The 24,059-nt window shown below is 57.5% G+C and overlaps 13 protein-coding genes across 13 annotated transcripts; 6 read left to right on the forward strand and 7 right to left on the reverse strand.

Annotated features, from left to right (window-relative positions):
• Nucleotides 1-976: 976 nt before the first annotated feature.
• Nucleotides 977-2,997, reverse strand: CcaverHIS019_0113050 (uncharacterized protein; the record flags this gene model as incomplete). Its single annotated transcript, XM_060596907.1, has 7 exons — nt 977-1,981; nt 2,014-2,437; nt 2,482-2,600; nt 2,633-2,719; nt 2,754-2,780; nt 2,813-2,821; nt 2,935-2,997. The coding sequence occupies 7 exons, from the start codon at nt 2,995-2,997 to the stop codon at nt 977-979; spliced, it is 1,734 nt and encodes a 577-aa protein (XP_060453853.1).
• A 581-nt stretch (nt 2,998-3,578) lies between these two features.
• Nucleotides 3,579-4,595, forward strand: CcaverHIS019_0113060 (uncharacterized protein; the record flags this gene model as incomplete). Its single annotated transcript, XM_060596908.1, has 4 exons — nt 3,579-3,837; nt 3,871-4,064; nt 4,104-4,308; nt 4,339-4,595. The coding sequence occupies 4 exons, from the start codon at nt 3,579-3,581 to the stop codon at nt 4,593-4,595; spliced, it is 915 nt and encodes a 304-aa protein (XP_060453854.1).
• A 323-nt stretch (nt 4,596-4,918) lies between these two features.
• On the reverse strand, nt 4,919-5,330 carry CcaverHIS019_0113070 (uncharacterized protein; the record flags this gene model as incomplete). The annotated part of the gene is made up of 2 exons (XM_060596909.1): nt 4,919-5,171; nt 5,203-5,330. The coding sequence occupies 2 exons, from the start codon at nt 5,328-5,330 to the stop codon at nt 4,919-4,921; spliced, it is 381 nt and encodes a 126-aa protein (XP_060453855.1).
• Nucleotides 5,331-6,241: 911 nt separating this feature from the next.
• Nucleotides 6,242-7,674, forward strand: CcaverHIS019_0113080 (uncharacterized protein; the record flags this gene model as incomplete). Its single annotated transcript, XM_060596910.1, has 6 exons — nt 6,242-6,333; nt 6,364-6,475; nt 6,507-6,648; nt 6,683-6,813; nt 6,845-7,072; nt 7,105-7,674. 6 exons carry the CDS (start codon nt 6,242-6,244, stop codon nt 7,672-7,674), a joined length of 1,275 nt encoding a protein of 424 aa, XP_060453856.1.
• A 184-nt stretch (nt 7,675-7,858) lies between these two features.
• Nucleotides 7,859-8,845, forward strand: CcaverHIS019_0113090 (uncharacterized protein; the record flags this gene model as incomplete). The annotated part of the gene is made up of 1 exon (XM_060596911.1): nt 7,859-8,845. The coding sequence occupies one exon, from the start codon at nt 7,859-7,861 to the stop codon at nt 8,843-8,845; it is 987 nt and encodes a 328-aa protein (XP_060453857.1).
• A 137-nt stretch (nt 8,846-8,982) lies between these two features.
• Nucleotides 8,983-10,113, reverse strand: CcaverHIS019_0113100 (uncharacterized protein; the record flags this gene model as incomplete). The annotated part of the gene is made up of 1 exon (XM_060596913.1): nt 8,983-10,113. One exon carries the CDS (start codon nt 10,111-10,113, stop codon nt 8,983-8,985), a length of 1,131 nt encoding a protein of 376 aa, XP_060453858.1.
• Nucleotides 10,114-11,142: 1,029 nt separating this feature from the next.
• CcaverHIS019_0113110 (uncharacterized protein) lies at nt 11,143-12,472 on the reverse strand (the record flags this gene model as incomplete). The annotated part of the gene is made up of 2 exons (XM_060596914.1): nt 11,143-11,923; nt 11,955-12,472. 2 exons carry the CDS (start codon nt 12,470-12,472, stop codon nt 11,143-11,145), a joined length of 1,299 nt encoding a protein of 432 aa, XP_060453859.1.
• A 758-nt stretch (nt 12,473-13,230) lies between these two features.
• Nucleotides 13,231-14,149, reverse strand: CcaverHIS019_0113120 (uncharacterized protein; the record flags this gene model as incomplete). Its single annotated transcript, XM_060596915.1, has 2 exons — nt 13,231-14,080; nt 14,115-14,149. 2 exons carry the CDS (start codon nt 14,147-14,149, stop codon nt 13,231-13,233), a joined length of 885 nt encoding a protein of 294 aa, XP_060453860.1.
• A 1,112-nt stretch (nt 14,150-15,261) lies between these two features.
• CcaverHIS019_0113130 (uncharacterized protein) lies at nt 15,262-16,485 on the reverse strand (the record flags this gene model as incomplete). Its single annotated transcript, XM_060596916.1, has 1 exon — nt 15,262-16,485. One exon carries the CDS (start codon nt 16,483-16,485, stop codon nt 15,262-15,264), a length of 1,224 nt encoding a protein of 407 aa, XP_060453861.1.
• Nucleotides 16,486-17,056: 571 nt separating this feature from the next.
• On the forward strand, nt 17,057-17,943 carry CcaverHIS019_0113140 (uncharacterized protein; the record flags this gene model as incomplete). Its single annotated transcript, XM_060596917.1, has 2 exons — nt 17,057-17,567; nt 17,600-17,943. The coding sequence occupies 2 exons, from the start codon at nt 17,057-17,059 to the stop codon at nt 17,941-17,943; spliced, it is 855 nt and encodes a 284-aa protein (XP_060453862.1).
• Nucleotides 17,944-18,306: 363 nt separating this feature from the next.
• CcaverHIS019_0113150 (uncharacterized protein) lies at nt 18,307-19,446 on the forward strand (the record flags this gene model as incomplete). The annotated part of the gene is made up of 1 exon (XM_060596918.1): nt 18,307-19,446. The coding sequence occupies one exon, from the start codon at nt 18,307-18,309 to the stop codon at nt 19,444-19,446; it is 1,140 nt and encodes a 379-aa protein (XP_060453863.1).
• A 1,650-nt stretch (nt 19,447-21,096) lies between these two features.
• pgxC (uncharacterized protein) lies at nt 21,097-22,549 on the forward strand (the record flags this gene model as incomplete). The annotated part of the gene is made up of 3 exons (XM_060596919.1): nt 21,097-21,299; nt 21,365-22,147; nt 22,189-22,549. The coding sequence occupies 3 exons, from the start codon at nt 21,097-21,099 to the stop codon at nt 22,547-22,549; spliced, it is 1,347 nt and encodes a 448-aa protein (XP_060453864.1).
• Nucleotides 22,550-22,910: 361 nt separating this feature from the next.
• Nucleotides 22,911-23,478, reverse strand: CcaverHIS019_0113170 (uncharacterized protein; the record flags this gene model as incomplete). The annotated part of the gene is made up of 2 exons (XM_060596920.1): nt 22,911-23,021; nt 23,059-23,478. 2 exons carry the CDS (start codon nt 23,476-23,478, stop codon nt 22,911-22,913), a joined length of 531 nt encoding a protein of 176 aa, XP_060453865.1.
• Between the last annotated feature and the right edge of the window lie 581 nt (nt 23,479-24,059).

Consider the following 24,059-nt stretch of genomic DNA (forward strand, 5'->3'; position numbering starts at 1 on the left):
AGCATTAATTGTGAATAGAACGGAGTGGGCGGGTAAACACTCATTCCCAGGGTGACTGGCTCGTTTCGAGACAGGCACTGTCAACATGGCGCCCCTCGTTACGAGGGTGATTCCCCCTCCTCGTGCACCTCTCCAACCAGCTCCGCCCGATATCAAGCTCGACTGTCTCACAACATCAGCAGCACATGTCCGACTACGTCGGCCAAACCCTAAAGACACACAGAATGCTTCGTTTCGCGCTCGGCTGCGCGCCCAGCCCACCATTCACATTGAGCGCTGTTCATTCAACGCATTCAACGCGCTGAATGCTTATTTCAACACTGTCTATCGCATGTCGCCGGCGCCTGAACAGTACGCCATCAATTCGCGACGGCGGTGTTTTAGTGTGTTTGCGAGACATTATAACTTGAGACGGCGATACAGTGATAGACGTGTCTCGTGGCGAAGTCTTGGGGCATGCAATCGTAACGAGATCGAGATTCCATCCTAGTCGCGCTTGGCATCGTGCCTGAGCAACACGGCCCGATATCATCTGTGGGGGTGGGGGTGGGGGATGGGGGTGGGCTGCGGCTGCGGCTTACGGGGTTGGTAATGTGCGCAGACACAAGTGGACGGAGATGCCGCCAAGCTCTGGGCAACGTCAGCTGATTCTTGCCAACACGCCGAGTCGATCTGCTTACGCAAATGACATCAGCGCCGCGTTCGGAAGAGCTTTGGCGGCCGCTGTTATGCTTGTTACCTCCGACGCGGATTCCTATCCGACAAAACTTCCGATCCGGCTGCGAGCTGATGGTTAGAGAAATGGTCAAGGACCCATACTCACGGAGGTAGTTAAGGGCCTCCCCTGTAGATACCTGCTTTGCTATATGGTCATCTCGTCAAAGCTAACATGTCTGGAGGAAATGCATTGCTGCCCAATCTCCCGTCCTACTCCGCAATCACCAATGATAGATAGTATGTACATCATGGTACACTCTCACCCCTGTCCGCGGAACAGCGAGTCGAACAGGGCCTGGTCCTGGGGAAACAGCCAGTCCTGGAGCAGGTCGTCGGGGAGGGTAAACATCTCCTGGTCGGAAGGCGTAATGGACGGATGGTTGGATGTCTCGGTCACAAGCTGAGGACTAGGGACCAGGTGCGCCGTCAAGGGCACGGTGGGGGTGGACTCGGCCTTTGGCGCGATGCGGTGTGTGTGGATGGCATCCTGCAACAGTTCCTGTCCACGCCCGCTCGCCTCGGCTTGCATGAACGTATCGATGCGAGCGACGTGGTCAAAGAGCCGCTCAGCGATGCCGCCCGAGCACTTGAGGCTGCTCTCGAGGTGGGAGAGGATGTTGCCCAACGTGAGCAGGATCTGGCGTACGTGGATGTACGCGCTGACGGTGAGTGGACCTTGTACCACGCCGCCGAGGAGGGAGCCGACCGCGCCGAGCTGATGCACGAACGGGACCGAGATGCCCTGCATGTATGCTGTAGGGATGCGAGAGAGCGTGTCGAGCAGCTCGCCGGCAACCGCGCAACGCTCCTGCATCGGCAGTGGCCCGGCGCAGGCGATCGCCATGCGCACCGCCTGTAGCGTCACGAGTAGGTTGGCAGCCGTGTAGCTGTAGATGTCGCGGGACACGTCGCCTGACAGCGGTGCACACTCCCGCAGCTGCGCTGGCAATGCGTCGACGAGCGCGCGCACAGCCGGCCACGCTGTCGCTATGGAAACAGTCGGCTCGGCGAACTCGAGTGGCAGTTCAGGTGGATGTGTGAGAGCCATACCCTTCTGTTGTTCTTCCGTCTCGATGATGCGGTGGAGAATGCGGTACAGGTCCGTGACAGTGTTCCACCCCACGATCCAGTGCGTCTCGCCCGAGGTGTTGTGTTCATCGAGCCGCCAACTCGGGTACTTGACATGACATTGTGACGCTCGGTGCATGATCATCCCACCCCAGATGAGCGAGATGAACACGTCCGACGTGTATGTGGACCAGAACTGCCGTCAGCAGACCCAAGAATCAAGCGTACCAAGGCTCGCCGCTCTTCCCGCTGCCATTCCTCCAGCGTCGGCGGCCAGAAACGCTCGTCGTGGAATTTGAAGCACGCCGCAATACCGTGATACCGCGCGAGGGATAGCTGCACAAGCTCGATGTCGCCGTTTTGCTGTCCAAGAACGTGGATGAGGCTGGCAGCGCGCAGGTCTTCGAATTCGAGCGGCCGGTTAGGCGGCATCGGAACGAGTGACGCAACGGCTGCAGCGCGCAGGACGTCCGGATCGACAGGGATGTCGTTTTCTGCGACTTGCCCCGAAGCGGGTTGGTACGCGCCGTCGCGAATGCGTGCAGCGGCGATCGCGCACATGACTAGCACAGTCGAGCGGAACGCCGCATCGTGCTCGTACCTCTTCTCGTGGACATCGAAGGCGTAGTGCCGCCACGAGAAGTAGTGGTAGCTGGGGTCAGACCCAAGGCCAAGACAGGATGGCATGAGACGCACATGGGGTAGACGGCTGTGTACCAGGCGTTGACGAGGTGCAGGATCTGCTCATGTCCCAACCCATCCGGCAACAGTGTCCGCTGCAACTCCTTCTTCATCCGCTGGGCCTTGGGCGGAGCCTGTTGTTAATGGGCGCATGTGGCCTACTCACCCCGCGCTTCCCCATCGGTCGGTCGTATGTGCAGTTGTCACCATAGTCGACGCACGACTGGCACATGTTGCCGGAGCCTGGCAGACACTGACATCAGCTCGGGCTGTGGAGAGGGACATACCTTCCTCCCTAGCTTGTTGCACCGGTCCTATTCGTTAGTCGTGCCAAAGTGATCCTTACACATGCTCGCTGCGCGTCAGTCTGTCCTCATAGAATGACGTTGTTTACGAGCAGGCGGAGCGGAATGGGGTCTGAGGTTGCGAGGGGCCCGCCTTGACGCCTTGAATGATGGATCTACTCACACTGATACGCTTACGCTTAGCGCCATATCCTGAGGGCAGCGGTGAGTCTGATGCGCTTGCCATGGCATCAGGTGGACCTGGTACGCTTGCGGATGCCATTCCGAACAACTGTAGGTGGGGAATGATATTACCAGGCAGATCAGGTTGACCAGGTCGAGGAGGTTTCAGCAAACGGTCCGAGACGGAGGATGTGGAGCAACGGCAATGACGGCAACACCAAGACGTCGTCGAAGAGCGCCAAATGAGGATTGAATGAGGGATGGATGGAGCTCAGAGCACCGCTGTTGACTTGAGAATGATGACGGCCAGGTGAGTGCTGCATGTGAATGAGAACAAAGATTAGCCTGGTGGTAATAGGATGAGGTTGATTCCGCTAATGCCTTGATTAACCCAGTCAAGGCTGCCGGGGATTGCCGACAACCGACAATTAACCGGCGCAACAGTGGTCCGTAATCTTGTTCAGTTGTGCGTTCTCTGCTCTCCACCCTCTCCTCATGTCTTTATAAAGCCAACAACGTATCTCTCGCTCTATACTGACCTCTACTCCATCTCCACTACCATACTCAATACTCACACAGCTCTCCATGTCTATCTTTATCCGCCCTACCCGAAGGCTGCCATTGAAACCCTCACTCTCTACGGCAATGAGGGGAATGGCAACCTCCCCTCAGACCGTGGCTCCACCGCTGGTGGCCATTACCCCTTCGCGGCAGGAGATCTCTGCTGCGAGACTGGACGCTCGCTCCATACAGCGCGCTCTAGAGGCGCTCTCGCGCGACGGTATCGTCGTGGTGGAGGACGTGGTGGATCACGACGCCATTGACGCGCTCAACGCTGTCATGGTAAAGGATGCTGCTACCCTCATCGCACGCGGTACGCATGGGCCTTTTAATTACAACCTCGGTACGTCTCTCCTTGACTAGTGTTTGACGTTAGGAAACCTTCAACAGTCCCCGCCATTCGACTCTGCAGTCTTCGCCCCAAACATATTCGTCAACCCCATCGCGACACAGATCACCAACGCATTCCTCGGAGAGCGGCCGACCATGAGCTTCCTCTCGAGCAACGTCGCCGTCAAGGCCGATCAAGGCCAGCCGGTGCACTCAGATGCGGACTTTGACTACCCCAGTGTATGTACCTCGCCTCGATTTGAGCGTCATTGACGACAGATTCCCTTCGCTGCAGTGGTGAATGTCGGGCTGGTGGACATGCGTCCGGAGAATGGGTCGACGCAGCTATGGCTAGGTACGCACAATGCGGATATCAGTGCGCAGATGGGTGTACACGGGGATCGTGACTCTGGTCGCATCAAGGACGAACTGCTCGCCGGCCGCGCAAAAGTCCGCCCTCCCATCCAACCGACCATTAAGAAAGGTGAGCTAGAAGTGAATGAGGCTGATTCAGGCTCCATCGTCGTGCGTGACTTGCGCCTCTGGCATGCCGGTATGCCGAACCGCACCGACAATGTGCGCGTCATGCTGGCCATGATTCACTTCGCGCCCTGGTACCGCCAACGGATGACACTGCGGCTCCCCCGAACCCTCCGGCATGTGTTGGATGGCAATCCGAGGCTGGCCGTTTCGGTGGATTGGGTGGACGAGGACATTGACCACCTGAACATGCCATTTGGGAACGCTTTCGACTTTAGCCAGGACAAGTAGCAGGGCATGCAGCGAGTGAGGTTTCACGTGAGCCAGAGGTTATCTCAACGCGCCAGCATGAGCCACTGGGTCCTTTGAGCACCGCCCTCAGGCCCCTTCTCTGAACCTCCATGTCCCCGGCAAACAAGGAGGTCCAGCAGCAAGTCGCTTGTGGTAAGAGATTGTGTTCAGTATGCATCGCGCATCGCACTGTAGGGTCCTTCCCCCCGTAACCTTGTGCTTCTGCCGAGCCACGGTGACCACTGTGGGCCCGGTAACGGTGGTCTGCCGGCTGCTGAACAACCATCCGTACAGCTCGCATCTTACTTCCCACTCGCCCTCTTCTACTTCAACTCGTGGACAGCACTAGTCAGTGTCGACCCCACAGCGTTACCAGTATTCACCACGCCGCTCGGCTCAAATAACAGCGCCGTGACCATCTCCTGCGCCCGCGGGCGATGCTCCACCCCACGAGGGACGACATAGACGTCGCCCGGCCCAAGCTCGACAGTCATCTCTCCACTGTGCCCCCGCATATCAATCCGCAACAGTCCCGAGAGGACGTAGAACAGCTCGTCCGTGTCGTCGTGCTTGTGCCTATGGTAAGGAAAGAAGGTTGGAGGCTCACCACACGAATTCGCCGAGAAGCTTGACGGCCTTGAGGTCGTAGTTGTTGACTGAGGCGACGCGGTGCGGTTGCCACGGGTGGGCAATGTGCTCGAGCGCGGCGTGGACGTTGCGGACTGGGTCGGGCATGGCGAGATGAAGTGAGATGCAGTGAGGTGGTTGGTGGTTAGTGATGGAGGAGTGGAATGAACGTTCAGTTAGTGGCTATGGAGGAGTGGAATGCACGTTCCGCGATCGAGTCGAATGGGGTTCGGTTCCCGTCGCTAACCTGCTAGCACTGTGAGTCGAGACTCGGGTGCCCTCGTGGACGGGTTGCATTGGTAAGAAGAACGGAGAGGTAGTCTGCACCATCTATCGGATGGTGTTCACGATGGCACCGTGCGCTTGTCTCCGTCGCCGTCGTTTGTGCTCGTCAGTGTGCTCGATACACTCTCGATACGAGGTCGGTGAATTCTGCCAGTGAAAGCGTGGGACTTGGACTGACAAGGCACATCTCGGCATCCTCTGCCCACTAGTCTTGTTCAGCTGACCTGCGATGAGTACGCCTGACCACTGGTATCGGATCCAGTCTTCACGGGTGGCCCGGCCCTACATAGAAGCAAGGCACCGTGCAGGTAGAGACTGGCCGATAGAAATGTCATTCTTGACGGCTTGGACATGATGTACTGTAGATAAGCTGAGCGATGCCTCGGTGACAACGAAACGCACCCGTCTGCTTTCCGCAAGGTACATTCCTGGACGAGGCACGTTGGACGCCGCCGTGAGATCTGGAGCCCGTGTCGTGGTCAGGTGAGGTCAATTCAGCACCAGACTTAGAAGACATGGGAAAGTGGCTAGCATGCCAGGTAGCGCCACGGGTGTTGCCTGCCAAGCCCACCAGTACCTTGGACTTGGGCCTGCCCGTCACTAAATTCCCACACCCATGGTTATCAGGCGATAAGAAGGCCTTATATCCCCGCCCCACACTTCATCTCTCTCTTCCACTTCCACTTCCACTTCCACTTCCTCTTCCACTTGCATCAGAAGTACAACCATCAACCATGGCACCAGAACCGTCTGAGCCGCGCACCGTCGTCCATGTGGACCCGTTCAAGACCGAGGTCGGACAGAAGGGCCTGCACAACCGCTGGCAGTGAGTGTTCATAGGGACTAGCTTACCGAGCCCCGACATTCCCGCGTACTGCAAGGTTAAGCAGGGCGAGGTGTTCAAGGTCGAGTGCCATGACTGGACAGGCGGACAGATTAGTAACAACGACAATTCCGATGACATCCAGGTGCGTCTTGACTGGGATGAGCTGATTACAGAACGTCGACCTGACGCGCATCCATAACCTCTCTGGCCCGATTGCCGTCGAGGACGCCCAGCCTGGTGACGTGCTTGTCGTCGACATCTTGGATATCACCCCGTTCCCGAACATGCAGTGGGGCTACACTGGCGTGTTTGAAAGTGAGTAGCTGGACGCCAGCGTCTGACGTCACAGGGACCAACGGCGGTGGTCTGTTCTCAAACGACTTTGACAGCAAGGCTGCCAAGGCGATCTGGGATTTTGAGGGTGTCTACGCCGTGTCACGCCACATCCCGGGCGTGCGCTTCGCCGGTATTCCCCACCCCGTACGTTGTAGGCAAGTCGCGCTGACGCCAGGGTTTGATCGGCACCGCGCCGTCGCAGGAGCTGCTGGACACGTGGAATAAGCGCGAGCGCGGGCTTGTGGCCGAGTACGGTGACCCGACCCCCGCGGTGGCCCTCGTGCCGAACGCTCAGGGCGCGTACATCGGGCAGGATATCCCCGATGACGTGCGCAAGCGTATCCACGACGAGGGTGCGCGTACGATCCCCGGTCGCGAGCACGGCGGCAACGTCGACATCAAGGTATGTTTCTTGATACAAGGGGCTGATGGAAGAACCTGTCCCGCGGCTCGCGCTGCTACTTCCCAGTGTACATTGACGGAGCGAATTTGTCGTTGGGTGACTTGCACTTTAGCCAGGGTGATGGCGAGTTGAGCTTCTGCGGCGCAATCGAGATGGCAGGTATCGCAACACTTAAGTGCAGCGTCATCAAGGATGGGATCAAGAAGCTCGGCGATCTCAAGCAGCCCATCTTCCTGCCCTCGCCCATTGACCCGATGTATGCCCAGCAGATCATCTTTGAGGGTCTCAGCGTCGACGTCCACGGCGACGGGAAGCAGTACTCGATGGACGCGACGGTCGCCTACAAGCAGGCAGCACGTAACTGCATGGCATACATCCGCAAGCTGGGGTACAGCAAGGAACAGGCGCACCTCCTCCTCTCGGCTGCGCCGATCGAGTCGCACGTCGCTGCCATCGTCGACGTCCCTAACGCCTGCGTCACAATGGGCCTGCCAACGGCCATCTTTGATCGCGACATCCTGCCTACCGACGATGGTATCGAGACGCGCAAGTACACCAATGCCGCGCTTCGTTCCGACGGAGTGCGGTGCAAACAGGATTAGGTTGTAGTAGTAGTTTCAGAAGTGAATGAAAATAGCCCTTTGTTCTTGGCACAGTCGGTCTGTTTCAGTATGTAGTTGCGTTTCATCAGCTGCCTGTCATCATGACCGAGCCCTACTGCGTGCCTGTGATTGCACCTCAGATATCAGCACGCAACATGTTCCCACACCCGCCCATATCGCCACCATGTCTCACCGCATCTTCGGGACACACCCAGCTCTCAAGCGCGAGTCGGTGCGAATCGACTGGCTCGCCTTCCCGCACATTTTCGAGGCCATCCTCACGTATGCCGACGACGCTTCGCTAGGGGTCCTGCGCCAGACTTGCCGAACCGTGCGACAGAAAGCCTACGCGCGGCTGCTCGAGCACGTCGCGCTCGTCCCACGCACTCTGTCCAAGGACGTCCGTGGCGCGGCGCTTATCTCTGCCGGGGGTGTACCGCTCTTCCGCGACTGTGAAGCGGTGTGGAGATGCGAGTGTGATTCGGCCGCCCTCCAGTCCGGGGCACATGGGCGGGGCACTGCGGCCGCCGCTGCCGCATGGAGTACGCCAACGACGCGTGTTGAGGTGATTGGCAGCGTGTCCGCGAACTATGTTGCCGCGCTCGTACGCACCATGACCACAGCACCGGAATGGACGCTCAGCCTACGCACTGGGCCGCTCGACGTACATTTCGTCATACCGGGCATACACATCCCGAATCTCGAGGTGCACCTCGACCTCCTCGACGCCTGCACACCAGGTTACGCACCGATGATCTCTTCGGATCATACTGTCGTCCACCTGTACTTCTGTCCCAACGATGTTGCGGTCGACGGCAAGCGCCGCTGTAAGGGCCAGGTGGCTTACCTCGCCGAATGCACGGGCGAGATCACAGTCGTTTTCCATCCGGAAACGAGTGAGGGGAAGCAGAGTAAAGGATGCCTGGCATGGCTGTGGAGCGACCTCCTCGTGTCTTCCAGGTACCCACAATACACTATTGTCAATGCCGAGAGCTTACCTGCCGAATGGATGGAAGGGCGACCGAGCATTGATTCCCGCGGGCGGGCGAGGCGGTCCATTGCCAGCCACGCGCCGTTTTGGTGGGACGAGGGTATATTTAACGACAAGTTCCAGTTCCTCTCGATGGAGGAATACGAGGTTGAGATCGCGGGGAAACCGGGCTCGAGTTAAGGTGGGGATAGCAGGTTAGGTTGTATCAGGCCAGCTGTAAGCGTGTTGTACAGGTAAGCGAAGGTCAGTTGATGAAACTGTATAACATACGTGTGGCAGGACTCACATTCTGATCTACTACCTCTCTCCAGCTACCCCTAACTTGTGTACAGCTCAAACATCTCCTCACCGACCATCGTGTGATATTCGCCCATCGAAACCACCCTGAAATTGTCGAGCAACGCGTCGACGTCGAGTGCAGGGTGGGGATCGACACTTTGGCGCTCAAGCAGGGCGGCGTGTAGGGTCTCGCGGGCCCCATTATCATCCCAAGGCCTGCTCTGGGCCCACCACGAAGCGGGGATAGCGGAAAGGTTGACAAGCGTATGCGGTACCCGACAGCTGTAGTACAGCGCAGTCACGAGCTGGCCGAGCGTTCTCCGTGGTGGTGGTCTCGGCAGGTCTCCGAAGTACGGGTGAGACGGCAGGCTTCTCACATCTCCGCTCGACCCGTGAAAGACTACAGTCACGTCCTCGACAGTGTCGGCGTACATGACGTCGATGAAGCAGGAGTTGCGGGTTGTGTGTGGGTCGAAGGTCAGGTTGAGCACGAGATGGCGGGCACTGAGGCGTGGGATGTAACCGCCGTGATAGTCGTGTGCTCCGCCATGACCCCAGTCCCAGAGATGCGTCCACACTACCGCTTGAGGGGCGGTAAAAGTCCCGTTCCACCTGCTGCCCGTCATAAGTGTGCTGTGTCTGAACTGCTCCCGACCGATGCGGACGAGAGGTGAACAGTGAGCGAGCACCTTGGGAAGGTGGGTATCCCGAGCGCCCGCGAGATCTAGGACGCGCGTGCCCCGCAAGCAGGCAGGGTGTGGGCTATGACGGAGGGATGAGGTCATCTCATGACGGTCTGCGTCTGTGAGGTAGTCGTCCCCGTGAAGGGGGCTGATCTCCACCATGCCTGGTATGTATTGGGGTTCCGCTACCGTCCGTAGCGCCCTCTCTTCGTTAAGGCGTTGGTGGTTCCACTCCAGAAGCGCGGGTACGCGCCCCTGTGGAGAGGACAGGTAAGCTGGGATGAACCACCTTGGGTGGAATGACATTAGGGGATAGTAGCGGAGCACGAGATGCTGGGCGAGTAGCTCATCGCATTTCTCCCGGAGGGCGCGGTCGGCACCGCGGAGAGCGATGAGCGAGCCGCGTGAAGCGAGGTTGACAACGGCGTCCAGGATGTGGGGATAGCAAGTGCTGTCGAGGGAGGCGGTTGATTCTGGCTTGTCCATCCTTCCCTCAGGTCATCTCTCAACTCAAGGTACTCACCTGGCCGAGGTAGAGACGCCGCTAGAACTGGATGGGGATGACTTTGCTTGGCTGCAGCGATGGTCGGGTTGAAGAGAATAAGACGTTGGTGAGTTGAGAGTCAGTAGTAGAATAAGGAGGCGCCTTTGTCCAGACGTGATCAGCAATGGGCAAGCCGTGGGGCGCAGAAGGTGGGAGTCATTCACTCCCAGATGAGCCCAAAACAAAAAAGAACTGTAAGCTGGACGGGTTAGGAATCGAACCAAAGACCTTGTCAAGTACCAGGTGCTAATGACACGCTCTACCAACTGAGCTACACGCCCCGATGCTTACGTAAGTTGTGATTTCAATTGCACTTTTGTTTGAATCTGTTGTTGACATACCCGAAAACTGAGCAAGTGTGTGTGGCCTCAGAGCTCCAGTATGAGTTGTATGCATGCGTTAGCACAAGAACCGACGTGTATGCTGACGCCGTGCCCTTCGGCCCTTCCCTCCATGTATGCGGGAGACGGCGTCCACAGTGGAAAGTCCGTGTTTGCAAGAACAATGGCTATTGCTGTTCGCGGGTTCTGAGCCACGGAGATGTGAGCGTCATTGTGGCAGGGCCAAGCCTCTATTGTAATGATACTAGGCCTCAGTACACCCCGGGTCGCGTGACGCGTCAACAGCCGGGCTACCGCTCTGGCCATGGCCGCGTCTACTACCGCAAAGCCGCTAGAGTTACTGTACTGTAGCCCGAAAGGAGGGCAGGTCCGCAGGGTCGTAGTGCCAGCCTTCCTACTATTGGAATTGCGGTTCGGCCCAGAGGCCCCAGCGGAATGACACTCCCGCCTTAGGGATGCGGGCCAAGTGTCCATGCGGCCATGCTAATCTATGAACCAGTGTCTATGGAGTGTCCGTGTAGTGTCTGTGTAGTGTCCGTGTAGTGTCCGTGTAGTGTCAAGTGTCCTAGTATCCTGTCCTCCTCTAGTCTCCATGTTGTCCTGTCCGTGTGCGGTATCAGCTACCTGCGGCTACCCGCCAAGCTCTTCGACTGTCTCGATGCGGAACTGCTCTTCGCCGATCTCGTTCCGGAGCTCATCAAGAGTCAGGAAGCGCAGTTGCCGGTCGAGGATGCATTCTGGATCCTCGCCGCCGTCAGGAGTGCGAAGCCTGAGATCTCGGCGGATCTTCTCGCGGATGTGAGTGGGCCAGTCGTCATCTCCCCAGGCCATGTTCAGGTCCTGGACATTGACGATCGTGTGCGCCATGTCGGCAAGGTAGAAACCTATCGTCTCAAACAGGAGGTCCAAGTAGCGCTCGATGTCCTCTGATTCCGCAGGTACCGCACCTCGCGAACGGTGGCCAGGTTTGGCGCGGAAGACGAGTACGACTTCCCGCATGCTCAGAGGATACTCAGCATCGTTGAGGTCGGGGGGGATGTGGAACGCCTCTGGATCAAAGCGGAGGTTGAGCACGATGCGGCGGAAAGGTTGCTTGCCCTTCAATAATGACGGATGCGAAATGTCGGGATGTTGCAGCTCAGGATGCAATGTGTCAAATAAGTCGCAGAACATGACGACCGTGTGAACGTTCGCGAGAACGAGAGAGTAGAGCTTGTAAACGTCAAAGTCGGAAGGTAGGGCTGCACCAATCGCCATCTGAGGCGCAATGCCGGTCTCGTCCCCTCGTAAGCGGAGAGTAATTGGGTGTCCTATTAGCTGTAAGATGAGAGCTGGACGGGGGTCTATGATCGCGCCGACGACATCGATGACATGCGTGCCCCGGAGACATAGCCCCGCACGCAGCTTCGATCTGGTGTCAGCGCGGCAGCGGCAGTGCTCACTCCATGTCGAGTGGCTGGTCGTCGACCTCGGCGCCATTGTCACTCCAGATCGCCTGCTGCCACGCCCGGAAGAGAGGAATACGCCCAAACGGGGACGTAATCGATACCTTGAACTTGAGCTTCTGTTCATACGAGACAGATTCCGGCGATGGCAGCAGAGCGTCAGGCGGATCGTCCCACTCTTCCCACTCCGGTTGGGCCCAACATGGAGCTGAAAGCGCAAGAGGCAACTCGACTTCAACTGGCGAGGCAGCCGGCAAGAGATGTCGCGGGGCCATGACGAGGTGCCGGGCGAGGCGGGCATCGCAGCGGTCGCGGAGGGATGTTGAGACGGCCCGCAGTGCGATAAGCAATTCATGCCCTGCGTAGTCAAGTACCATGTCGATGAGGTGGGGATACATGGCCGCGTCTATAGTGACCGGGGGTCCAAGCGGCGGCGTGGCGCGAAAGCAAGGCCGTGCTGGTGGATACCGGGCCATCCTCACCTCGAGTGTTGGCAGGGACATGGTGGCGGGCATGGTGGGGTTGACCATCAAGCCCACCGCTGTACAAGCAGCTCGTGATGGGGGTTAGGGGGTTAGGGGGTGGTGTGGATATGCGATAACGAGCGGGCCGAGTTGGCTGGCATGACATTGCAGCGTCCTTTAGGGACTTGTGGGGATTGACGCAGAAAGTCGAGTGCAGGCTCCCAGTTCAGGCTCGTTGACGAGGGCTTCCCGCATGTCGCGTCAACAATGTCCACTGGTGTTGTGGTTGGACACTTGGCGCGATCTCCCGTCAGCTGCCGGCATGCGCATAAACGGATCCGAGAAATGATGGCAGGCGAGGCACGACCCGCTCCCGCACCTCGTCCCTCCCTCACAACCTTGCTTCTCGGCTACACGCACTAGTACCTTGGGCCTGGCAACGTGGCTGTCTTTAGAGACGTTCCCGAACGGAACTCGTCTTGTCAAGGTATCTAGTTGTTGGGGCTGTGCTGTTGATGGAGGTGGTCAAGCTTGAAGGCGTGACGCGAAACATGGAGCGAAACGCCAAACAAGGACCAAACGCTAGGGGAAGAAAGGGGCGGAGCAGTGTCTCAGCCTCCGCAAACAAGACTGAGCGATTGATAAGGCAATCTCGCGACCCATCCTCACTTGAAGAAATCGCAGGCTGGTGATGACGGAATAAGGGAGAGGTGGGAGGGAGGTGGCGACGGAGGTGGCGACGGAGGTGGCGACGGAGGTGGCGACAGGTATGAGGCGAGGAGGGGATGGGATGAAACACCCGACGACATTTAGACGTGCTCAACCGTCTCGATGCGGAACTCGCGTGTTCCAATCTCGCGTTCGTACTCCTCTAGTGTCCTGAAACGGAGGTTACGGTCTAGGAGTGCTTCGAGCTCGGAAAGCGGGAGGTCTGGGCGGCGCGCCCGGACGTCGGCCCGAATCTTGTGGCGAATGACGTCCTCGCAGGTATGCTGCGGAGCTGCGGGGTTTGCCCCGATCCACTCTGGGTTCAGGTCGCCAATGTTGACGAGGGTGTGCGGGATGTCATCGAGATAGAACCCGAAGCCCTCGAGGACAGCGTCTATGTTGGCACGGAGATCCTCAAGCGTGACTACCGACTCATCGCTCATCGGACTGGGCGCCATGACTGACGATCCACTTGCCATGGCCAAACTCGCATTCAAGGTATCCCGTGGAGGCGTAGGCAGGGCGCGGAAGATGACCACGAGCGCTTGTGTCCCCGTTGGGTATTCGGTATCGACGATATCGGGTGGACCACAGAGCGAGTTGGGGTCAAATGTGATGTTGATCACACACTTGTCGAGGATGAGTTTGTCGAGCATTGGGTGTCCGAAGTCGGGGTAGCGTCGCTGAGGAGCAAGCAAGTCCCACAATGGTGTGAACATGACATGGCGTGCGGTGCGGCGCATAACTTGAAAGTAAGCAAAGAGTGCCTCGTCGGCACTGAGATGTTGTCCAGGCGTGAGCATACGCTGTCCCGCCGGGTTTGCCCGCAAACGAACAGTCACGCGTTGCTCCAGGAGTGCGAAGATGAGAGCCGCCGGCTTGTCTGTGATGGGGCCAACAAAGTCGAGGACGCGTGTCGAGTTCAGGGACCGAGAAATGTCTTCCAATGATCTGTTGTCAGTGTGCATAGATGCCGAGGACGCACTCGGGGGACGGAGGTCCATGAAGCCGAAGGTGCATGCCTTCCAGCGACCAAAGAGATGGCACCCGCCCTTCTGGAGCTCGGATCGTCGCAGGCTGGTTGTCTTGCTCAGTGATGATCAAGTACTCGGCAAGGCGGGCGTCGACATTGTCACGAATAGACCTCGAGAGGGAACGGAGAGCAAGAAGGACGTCATGAGAGGCATGACGAACGAGTAGGCCGACCACAAAAGATGCTGGTCCTCCATCTCTTGCCTCGTGACCAGTTGGATCATGGTCGACGTGCATATCGGACGATGTGTTCGTTGGCGATGCGCGACTTAGTGTCTCCTCGCCTATCGCTTCTGACATCGGCTCGGACATGGTCTTTTCGAACGACCGGCGCACGCGCCGTGCGAGTGCCCAGAACGAAGACTCAAGAATTAGTGACGGGGAGGGGGTGAAATCCGATGTCCAAGCGGCCGAGGGTAATGTGCGACACCAACTGTTGTTGCTGATTTCGCGTTCTTCCTCCTCGGTCCGACTTTCCATGAATGCGTGGCCTGAGGAACCAGGGTGGAGAACATCGCTGGGCAGGTACTGCAATGCATTGTGCGCTTCACCTACCATATTGTGGGGCTGGAAAACGCTCGAGGATGTTTCCGCCGTGCCTGGTCCCGAGTAACCGTAAGTGGGGTATGCGGTGAGGCCCTGCTTAATCGCTTCCACTTCCGCAGTGCATAGAGAGAGTTCCAGTTCAAACCTGCCATCTTGCATATGGGCAGCTGGCGTCTCCATGTTCGGGTCGACTGGGTCACGAGCTGCAGTTGTACGATTGAAAAGGAACATAGTTCTCGGGACCACTTGGACCCTGTTTACGCGTTTAGCCATCTTCGTCTTAGGCTAGTTTTGGGCGGCATGGTGGGGCCAGCTTCAGCCGTGGCTCGAGGGGGGGTGGAACGTGACTTAAGGGAGTGTCAGTGTGAGGCCCGGCTGTTCGCCCTGGTCAGGTACAGTAGATGAAGTATTAATACGAGATAACCCCAGATGCAGACCATGCGTTGCATACGCATTTGGTTTTGATACTGCTGCCAACCCGAGAATGGATGACGGCTGCGCGAGTTAGCTTACCTGAGGACAGGGGAAGCTCACCGGCCACTTTGTGCCTCAGATCACGCAATGGGATCGCCAACCTCGTCGTCACGAACAGTAGCCACCTCGTCCTCGGCTTGGTTCAGATGGGTGGTAGACTCCGGACCATCCGTTTCCTCCTCGTCGAAATCATCGGAATCGGAATCAGGGTGATCAAAGTACCACTCGACCTTCCGCCGTTCCCGCTCGGTCCCTGGTTTGGATTTCCAGAGGCACCACGCTCCCTCCTGCGTCTCGAGCTCGAAGTCGAAGCCAGTTTCCTCCTCGTACTCCTCGAGGGAGAGAAAGCGTATGTCAGACGCTGAGCCCACCTTGTCGCGGATTGCAGTCTCCTCACTCAGGCCCCATGCCTTGTCAAGAGCGGCTAGGTTGACAAACGTGGTTCTCAAGCCAGTTGCAAGGATACAGTCCCAAAAGTCGGTCAGGCGGCCATCCCGCTCACCAAGTTCGATGCGCGTCTTCCAGTTTAGGTGGCCCGCACGATCCAAGGCGCTGAACGGACCGGGGTTGACGGAGGAGTGGAAGATCATGACCACCTCGGATGTGTGCGAGGAGATGGTGGGCTCTTTGCTGCCCGCTTCAAAGAAAGGGACCGGGTGTGTGCCGGGCTCAACAAACAGGTTCAAAACGATTTTGCGGGCGCCCACGGCCAGGAGTTCGTACTCGGGCATATTGATGAGTTGCCAGATGTTAGTGAAGGCGATGAACTTGGAGAACGGCCGGTTGAGTGCGGACCTGAGGTCGTGGTCAAATTCTGAAAATGGATCCAGAATCGTGAGGCCGTTCTGTCCCCGAATTGATCGCAGAATGGCATTCTCTCCGATGGCCGAGACGAGCTCTGCGATACGGCTGGGTGGGGCTTCACCCTCGACGTCTAGCACGCGGGTGTGCTTCAAGCATTTCCGAGCCCCTCTAGCGCGCTGGGAAAGGGCAATGTCTGGGTCGCTGGATGCCTCCCACCACTCAAAGTCGTTCGAGTCGGGCCAGTCTGTGAGGTTTGTGTCCTCAGCTTCGTCCCAACGAGAAAAGAGCGGTACCCGGCCATCGAGGTTATTGACAGTGACTGGGTCGATATAGAGCCTCGAGGGATCTTCGCGGAGACGCAGGACGAGGTGGCGCGCCAGGAGCCCGTCAGCCTTCTCCCGCGTGCGACGGGAGGCCGCGCGGAGAGCGATGAGCGATGAGCGCGAGGCGTGTTCCAGGACGAGGTCGAGGAGATGGGGGTACATGATCGAATCGAGCATGGTCAGAGGTTGGTTTACCACCTTTAAGTCTGTGGGCCGTCTCAGAGGTTGAGGGATGAAGAGGGGGGACAAAGAGGCGGCTTTGTTGGTTGTTGGTTCTTGGGCACCGCCTGCGCCACCTCCACCGTCGCTTGGTGCATGCAGCCCTCGGTTCGCATTCCGCACTCACCATTACCATCACGTGATCTACACGTGTCCACCAGACGCTGCTGGATCATGTGACATTGGGACTACACATTCCTCTTGTATCATGATATTTGCCTCCGCGACTCATTTGTATTTCAAGCGGCCACCCTTGTACTTTGCATACCACATAAGGTTGGAAGCTTGGAAGACTCAACGGCGTACCGTGCTATCCTTTAACTATCTAAAAGTTAGCTGCGTGTTGCCTGCTGCTTCATAGATTGAATAAAAAAGCGAGGAGGAGGGGATGGAGAGTCAGACTGCCTTCAGTTTGGATGGAGTACTGTAAACGAAACAAGACCTCGGCTGTCGGTACGGTCGGCCCGGTCTTAACCCGAGTCAACCAGCTCTCGCTTCGTTTCCCTTCTTTCTCTCCACAACATCTACAATGGCCACATCAGAAACCATTCTGCTTACACGAGCACAGATCGAAGCACTCACAGACACCAATATCCATGATACGATTCCTTCGGCCGAACTCGCTGCCGCCCTAGCTTCCACCCCGTTCATCCAGGCGGGCCTCTTGAACCTGCGTGATCTCGGCCAGGTCCCCAGCAGTGCAATCCGGCCCGGACTCATTTACCGCTCAGGCAAGCTTCAGGATGATGCGCCGACACATACATGGATCTCGGAGCACGTGAAGAGCGTGTTCGACCTGCGGGGCGAGGCGGAGGTGCGACACTCACCCGATCCCGTGGTGGACGGCGTGGCCAACGTCTGGTTTCCGCCCGAGCGAAAGCCGGACCGGCTTGACCCCACGCGCTTCATCGAGGGCGACGGGAGCAAGGAGTGGGCGCGGCAATACCTCGCCGTCCTGGAACTGTACCGTCCAGGTATCCGTGCCGTGCTTGAGCATGTACGCGACAAGCCCGGACAACCTCTCCTCTTCCATTGCACGGGTACGTTGGATAGGAGGTTGAGCTGACCGTAGCTGGACGCGACCGCACGGGTGTCGTCGCGGGTATCCTCCACTCCCTGGCGGGTACTCCGGAAGAGAATATTGTATATGATTACATGCTCACGCGTGTCGGGTTGGAACCAGGAAGGGCAGAGCTCGAAGCCCAACTCCTCGCCCATTCGAAGACTGAGGATGTTCGGAACGAGCCCGGATGGCACAATTTGGCGTCACTCCGCCCGACGTCCTGGCACGCGTTCGCCGAGCGTGTGCAGGAGGCGTATGGCGGGTTTGAGGGGTACGTCACACGTTATCTCGGCTTCTCGCAGGATGATGTCGAGACGATCAAGCGCAACTTGCGCCGGAAGGCGTCTGCTTGAAGCATTGGTGAATGGGTATGTAGGTAATCCACTGCTTGAGCGGATTGGTCTGCTCTGCCAACAGGTATCTCGGGTGTCGCCAAAGCGTGTCACTCAGAGTGTCCGGCCACAGTTTCACTCGGAGCTGACACGTACTGTCCTGAGGATCACACTTTGCGTTCATCCAATCCTCATGGACGCCAACCTTTATGCATGACCTTGGTTGAGGGTTTGATGCCGTCGGTGGCGCCGGCAAATTACAAGACTGAGCATGCTCCCTTCACCGCCTCCGCCTCTGCACAAGCCACCACCAACCCTCCTTCCTCTTTCATCTTTCCTCTTTCCATTCTCTCTCTGTCTCTCTCCTCTCATCAACACATCGCAATGTCCTCCCTCGATGCGGGGATGTATCCCCACCTCATATCCCTCATTGTCGACCTGGCGTCTCACGAGTCGCTCATCTACCTCCGCGCGACTTGCCGCGCATTCCGCATCCACGCCGACATGAACCTCAACGCGGGGAGGCTTATCGTCACTCCGGTAGCCGCTGGGGAGCAGCGCGTCGTCGTTTCCTCGGAATGCGGGAGGATTCCAGCCTTTGCCGGCTGGGCTTTATCCCCGCCACCGCCGAATATTGATGAGTTGGCGACTCCTAGCCATGACGATGAGGAGCCAGCACACCATGGACCGAATGACGACGATTCCGTTAAGTGCGTGACCGAGGAGAGTCGCAAGAGTGGTGCTGCCCCAGGCCCAATCCCCAAGGAAATGGACATGCCTTACGGCCCCGTTCCCAATCTGCGGTTTACGACTGCCATCGACCTTTTGGGCGCCATTGGAAGGGAGTATACCCGCCGCCTGGTTACCAGCTACCCCATCGGAGGGAAGGCGTACCTGCGCGTCGTCGATCCCCACCAGCTCCCGCCCCGGATACCATGGAACATCTGCATAGGCGACATGTCTCTCGTCAAGTTCATCACACTCCCGGACATGATGATAGCCGATCGAATGATCCCCTCCAAGAGGGCCTTGGAGGTCCTCAACATCGCATACCACCCGCGAGACAATTACACTGCCAGTTACCTACGCGAGTCCAAAGGTTCCGATGCGCTGTCGTCGGTTTTTATTTTCCACCACGCTTCCAAGCCATGCTTGGGAGCGGCACCAGAAGACGAACTCGACTTTACCTCCCTCGTCATGTACAGTGAGGACGACATGCTCGATATCGTGTTCAGCGGGATTGCCAGTAGTTTGGTGGATGGCATGAAGGTCACGGTTGTTGGAGTTGACGTGATTGCTGAATCGCGGTGGTTGAAGAACATGGACGAGAACTTAGTTGGCGTGGACGACCGGCATAACTTGCGGGTTCTCGTCTGGCTCCAGTGCTTCCAACCAGGCCGTTGGTCGTTGATAGACCATGGTCACTGGCCAAACTTGGAGTTCAAGACGATGGACGAGTTCCTCGCGAGCGTGCCCGTGTCGCGTGACGCCGCACTGGAAACAACCCGGGAGGGTCGTCTGTGACACACTCACCTCGAGGTTTAGTTGTACATACCACTGTTGCCATGTAAGCTGTGTTGCGGCACTGCTGATTACACTGGGTCTGGGTGGCCTGGAACGACTGCTCTATCATAATGCGGAGTCTGTAACGTCTATGGACCTGTGTCTAATATCAGCTTTCACAACTCGGTGATAACTACACAGCCTCATTCGCCTTCCCACCCCGTAAGCCTTCCTCAATCCCCTTCTGGACCGAGAGAGAACTTGAATGTTATTGTTTTACCTGCCGAATCAGCGTGGCCCGTGCCCTCGTCCTCATCTGAAAGGCGCGGCTGGCTCTCGTGACGGCTTGGAGCTTGGCAACTTGGTCGTATTCTGACGGGAACAAATCAAAGCCACAATTTCAGAATCCATTCCGTTCTTGCCGAAAACCATCAACAACCTTCCAGAATAACTCGAACACTCGCACAACCTTCCAAGATGCCAACAACATCTAAAAAGCATTTGCTTGACCACTGACAGGATCGAACTGCCGACCTTTGCATTACTGATACGCGCTGCGTATTAGTACAATGCTCTAACCAGCTGAGCTAAGCGGCCGAACACGTTTGGGCGTTAGTTTGTAGGTCCTAGTCTTGGGGTCCTTGTGCCAAAGCCAAACCATTCTGCTGACCCTACTAGACAGTAATAGCTAGCAGCTAACAGAACGAAGAAGGGTAGATTGTAAATCAGTATGGGTGGATCGGTGGAGCCCTTGTAATGATGATCTTAGAAGGAGGGAAGAAATCCGACATTGTCGTGGATCGTGGGGCGTGTAGCTCAGTTGGTAGAGCGTTCCATTCGCATGGCTCGATCAGCGTCTTGGAAAGGTCTTTGGTTCGATTCCTAACTCGTCCAGAAAATCCACGTTTTTGACAACGGGCGCGTTTGCAACTGTCCAAGAGCGGTGCAGAGTAGACGGCGCTGGTACACTTTTGTGCATCACGGATGCATGATCCCGAACCGTCCCCGGTTGGATGCTAATACCTCGTCGTCTTCTGCGGACGTTCTGTTCCGCATCGCAAGATGCCCCTCGGCCATTAATCCTTGACCAGCCGCAAAACTGTACCCCTCTGGCACTACTCTACGTCTCAGACAACCTGACCCGTCTCGCTGACTGATCTCTACTTGGCGTTGGTGACGTCACAGACTCCAATACAAACTCACCAAGTTCACTAGTCCCCCGACGTGGGGTTTCGGAGCCCTCCGATTCGTGCACATGCCCACCTCTGCCCAACATCCACAAGGCTTCGCCGGCCGCGGGATGTTAGAATCCCGTCCATTCCGCTCTGCAGTTAGTATGGCAGAACGAAGGTTCGACTTGGCATCAATCCGGATGGGCGGGCCGGCGGCCCGGCGTGCTATTCCCAGCTCCAACGATATGACCTAGCTCCAGCGATATGACAGTCATGTTCAAGCATGCTCTATGCTGCGTTGTGCTCACAGCTCAGAGGTATCTCTCAGACGAGGAACGAGGATACCTATGACTAAGACTATGACTCCACGGGCCGGATTCCGGGGCCTGGCGGATGGACTTCGCCGAAAGGCCAACAACCGGGCCGATGGGCCATCACCAACGGCCTGGCAAGATATAAGCTGACCTCGACGGAGAGCTGACCCATCTCAATGAGCAATATGCGCTTCCTCGCCCTCTTAGCTGTACTCGCTACCCTCGGCCTCGCCCAACCGGTCACGCCCACGCCGCGTGGAGCTGAGCACGCACGGCCGACATGTGTGGTCGAGCACGCGGATGGCGGAGACGACACACCTAATGTCCACAAGGCGGTTGAGGCTTGTCGGTCTGGCGGTGTTATTCACTTTGCGTCCGGTGTCGACTAGTGAGCTCCCATCATTTGCGTTTACTCCTCTCTCCCCACCCCCCACCCCCCGCTTATCACTCCAGCCAAATCCTCACACCGGTGCAGATGCAGAATCTCACCGACGTTGAGATCCGGGTCGAAGGCAATCTCCACCTCCCGCAGGACATGGAGGTCGTGCGAACCAAGGTGGCCGCCGACGCAGGTCTCATGCTCACGGGCATGCGGTGGTTCTCTTTCGGGGGCAAAAACGTTCGTTATGTCGGCACGACGAATGTGACTGGCGGCTGGATCGAGGGATACGGCCAGCAGTACTGGGATGCCAACCCGGCCAACGGGACGGGTATCGACAACCGGCCCAAGCTCATCATGTGGGAGCTCGAGGACTCGTCCATCACCCACCTCAAGATCCGCAAGCCACCCGCGTGGGTCAGCAGCATCAGCGGTAACAACATCGATGTCCGCGATGTGTATATCGATGCTTCGACAAGGCCGGGCGGCGGTTTCCCTTTCAACACAGACGGGTTCGATGTCGCGGCGACGAATATCCAGTTCCACGATATGACGATTTTGAATGGAGACGACGCGATTGCCATCCAGGCCGGCGCGGAGAATGTTCTCGTTGAAAACGTGTATGCTGGTGGACCAGGGTGTCATGGCATGAGCATTGGGTCATTGGGGAGAGACAATACACAGTGGGTAAGCGTCAAGAATATCCATTTCAAGGATATTACCATGGTTGGGGCGGTTTATGCTGCACGCTTCAAGTCCTACGAGGGGGGACAGGGTCTCGTCGAGAACATCACTTGGGAGAACTTCAAGATCGAGAACGTCACCATCCCAATCTACGTCACCCAGACGTACCACAAGTGAGCTCTCCCCCCTCCCCCCTTCATTGCTGACGATACAGCCAGGGCTCGCTCCAGACCCAGAACGGGCAGGAGGTCAAGACCAATGTCACGGGCCAGGCGGTCCAGATGCAGAACTTTACGTGGAAGAACTGGCGCGGTTCCATCAACACTTTCCACCCAGGAGATGCGAGTTGCGCCTCCACACCTTGCTGGTATGATGTCCCTGGGGCGACGGGGTCCGAGGCGGTGATTATGACGTGCGCAAACGCCGACTCGTGCCGCGGATTCAATGTCGAGAACGTCCAGGTCATCCCACAGGATTACTCCGACCCAAGCATTATGTGCACCAACGTTGGCACTGCGTCCAACCCCGAGTTCGGCATCGACTGTGTCAACGGGACGTTCGTTCCGCGCCCATGAGGGGAGGATGAGATTTCGGGGTTTAAAAGGTTGTTCTAGGAGGGGCAGAAGATGTGATTGTCCGCTGGATTATTGGAGCCGGGAAGAGGATGGTCTGAAGTGAGCCGGCCTTGAGAGAGATATCAGCCGCAGCGCTGCGGATGGGTTGCAACCTAAGTTCATCTCTGTGGCCCATCGATTGGACAGAGACCTCATTGTGATCACAGGAGTTGGTAGGTAAGTGGATGTGGGTTTGAAGGGCAGAGTGGGAGAGGGCTTTACACGGGCTGTCTAGCTGCCTACGGGAAACCATGCGTCTGGGTGCCTGGTGCCCGAATCGATGCATGTGCGAGAATCTCCAAATTTCCGAGTCCGCGCACAATCATTCAGCAAGTACAACCAGAACGAGCGCAAACCCAACCCCAAGCGCAACGCCAAACATGAGCCCGCTGCGAGACTGGACACTGGCCTCCTCGGCAGCCTCCTCGAAAGCCTGGTGTCAACTCTTCCTGTTCTCTCAAGGGACACACCAAATCCACGAGCGCCACCAAGTCACTCGCCCCGCTTGGGAAGCGGCACCTATCATTGGCAACGAGGGTCGGTCTAGGTCTTCCCTTCTGATTGAAAGTACCCAGTGCTGCCACGTGGTGGTAAGGTGCGTCGATCAGAGCGTGGAGGAGTGCTGCTTCTGCGTCGGCGTGGGCTTTGGCCGTTTGGTAGGCTGCTAGTTCGTCGTCGCGTGCAGATTCGGTAATGCACACTTGAACCATCAGGTACTCAAGGGCGGCGAGGGACGCATGGACCTGTTCGCGGGCGGAGGTGTCGTGGTCTCTGCAGAGGAGGATGGCGAGGATGAGGGCCCCTACGAGGAGGAGGGATAGGAGGCCAACAGGGCTCTGAGGGAGTGGTGGAGAGGGGACGTGGGCCAGCGTAGTAGAAAAATGGTACATGGTGGAGTGGGCGATTGAGTGTGCAGCTGCCAACTAGGCTGTTGAATGATGGGAGTTTCTTTTCATGCTAGCTCCTCATGTCCGTGCGTGCGCGAGCCCACATTCTCAGTCACCCACTGATTGTAACTTGTAAACAATCTAGGTGAGTATTACAACCGGAACAACTGGTCACGTTTCCCTGGCTCCCTGTGGTATATGAGTTCGGAGAAACCTGTGCGAATCCACTACAGTGGTGAGAACGTGCGAAGCACGTCCTCATGTTGTGGAGGGGAATGCGACGAGCCAGACATGTAGACGATATCGACGGGGACGTTCAGTGGCGTCCCAGACGGAATCGTCGCAACGTCATTTTCAAAGCTTGAGATGATCCAATGGCATCAGATGCTGAGGGAGGTGCATGCCCGCCTCGGTCTGGTCTTGTTTTGCCACGGTCGTCTGGGGATTCCGCGCCCGCAACCTTTCGCGTAAAAACCGGATTGGCCCTTTGCACTCGAACCACAGCGTGCCTGGGAGAGAGCCAGAGAGGCAGAATGCGATTGCTGATGTCCTCTGAAGAGAGTTGGCTCGTTCAGAGCTGAATG

The sequence above is a fragment of the Cutaneotrichosporon cavernicola genome (genome assembly GCF_030864355.1).
Source record: "Cutaneotrichosporon cavernicola HIS019 DNA, chromosome: 1".
NCBI lineage: Eukaryota > Fungi > Basidiomycota > Tremellomycetes > Trichosporonales > Trichosporonaceae > Cutaneotrichosporon > Cutaneotrichosporon cavernicola.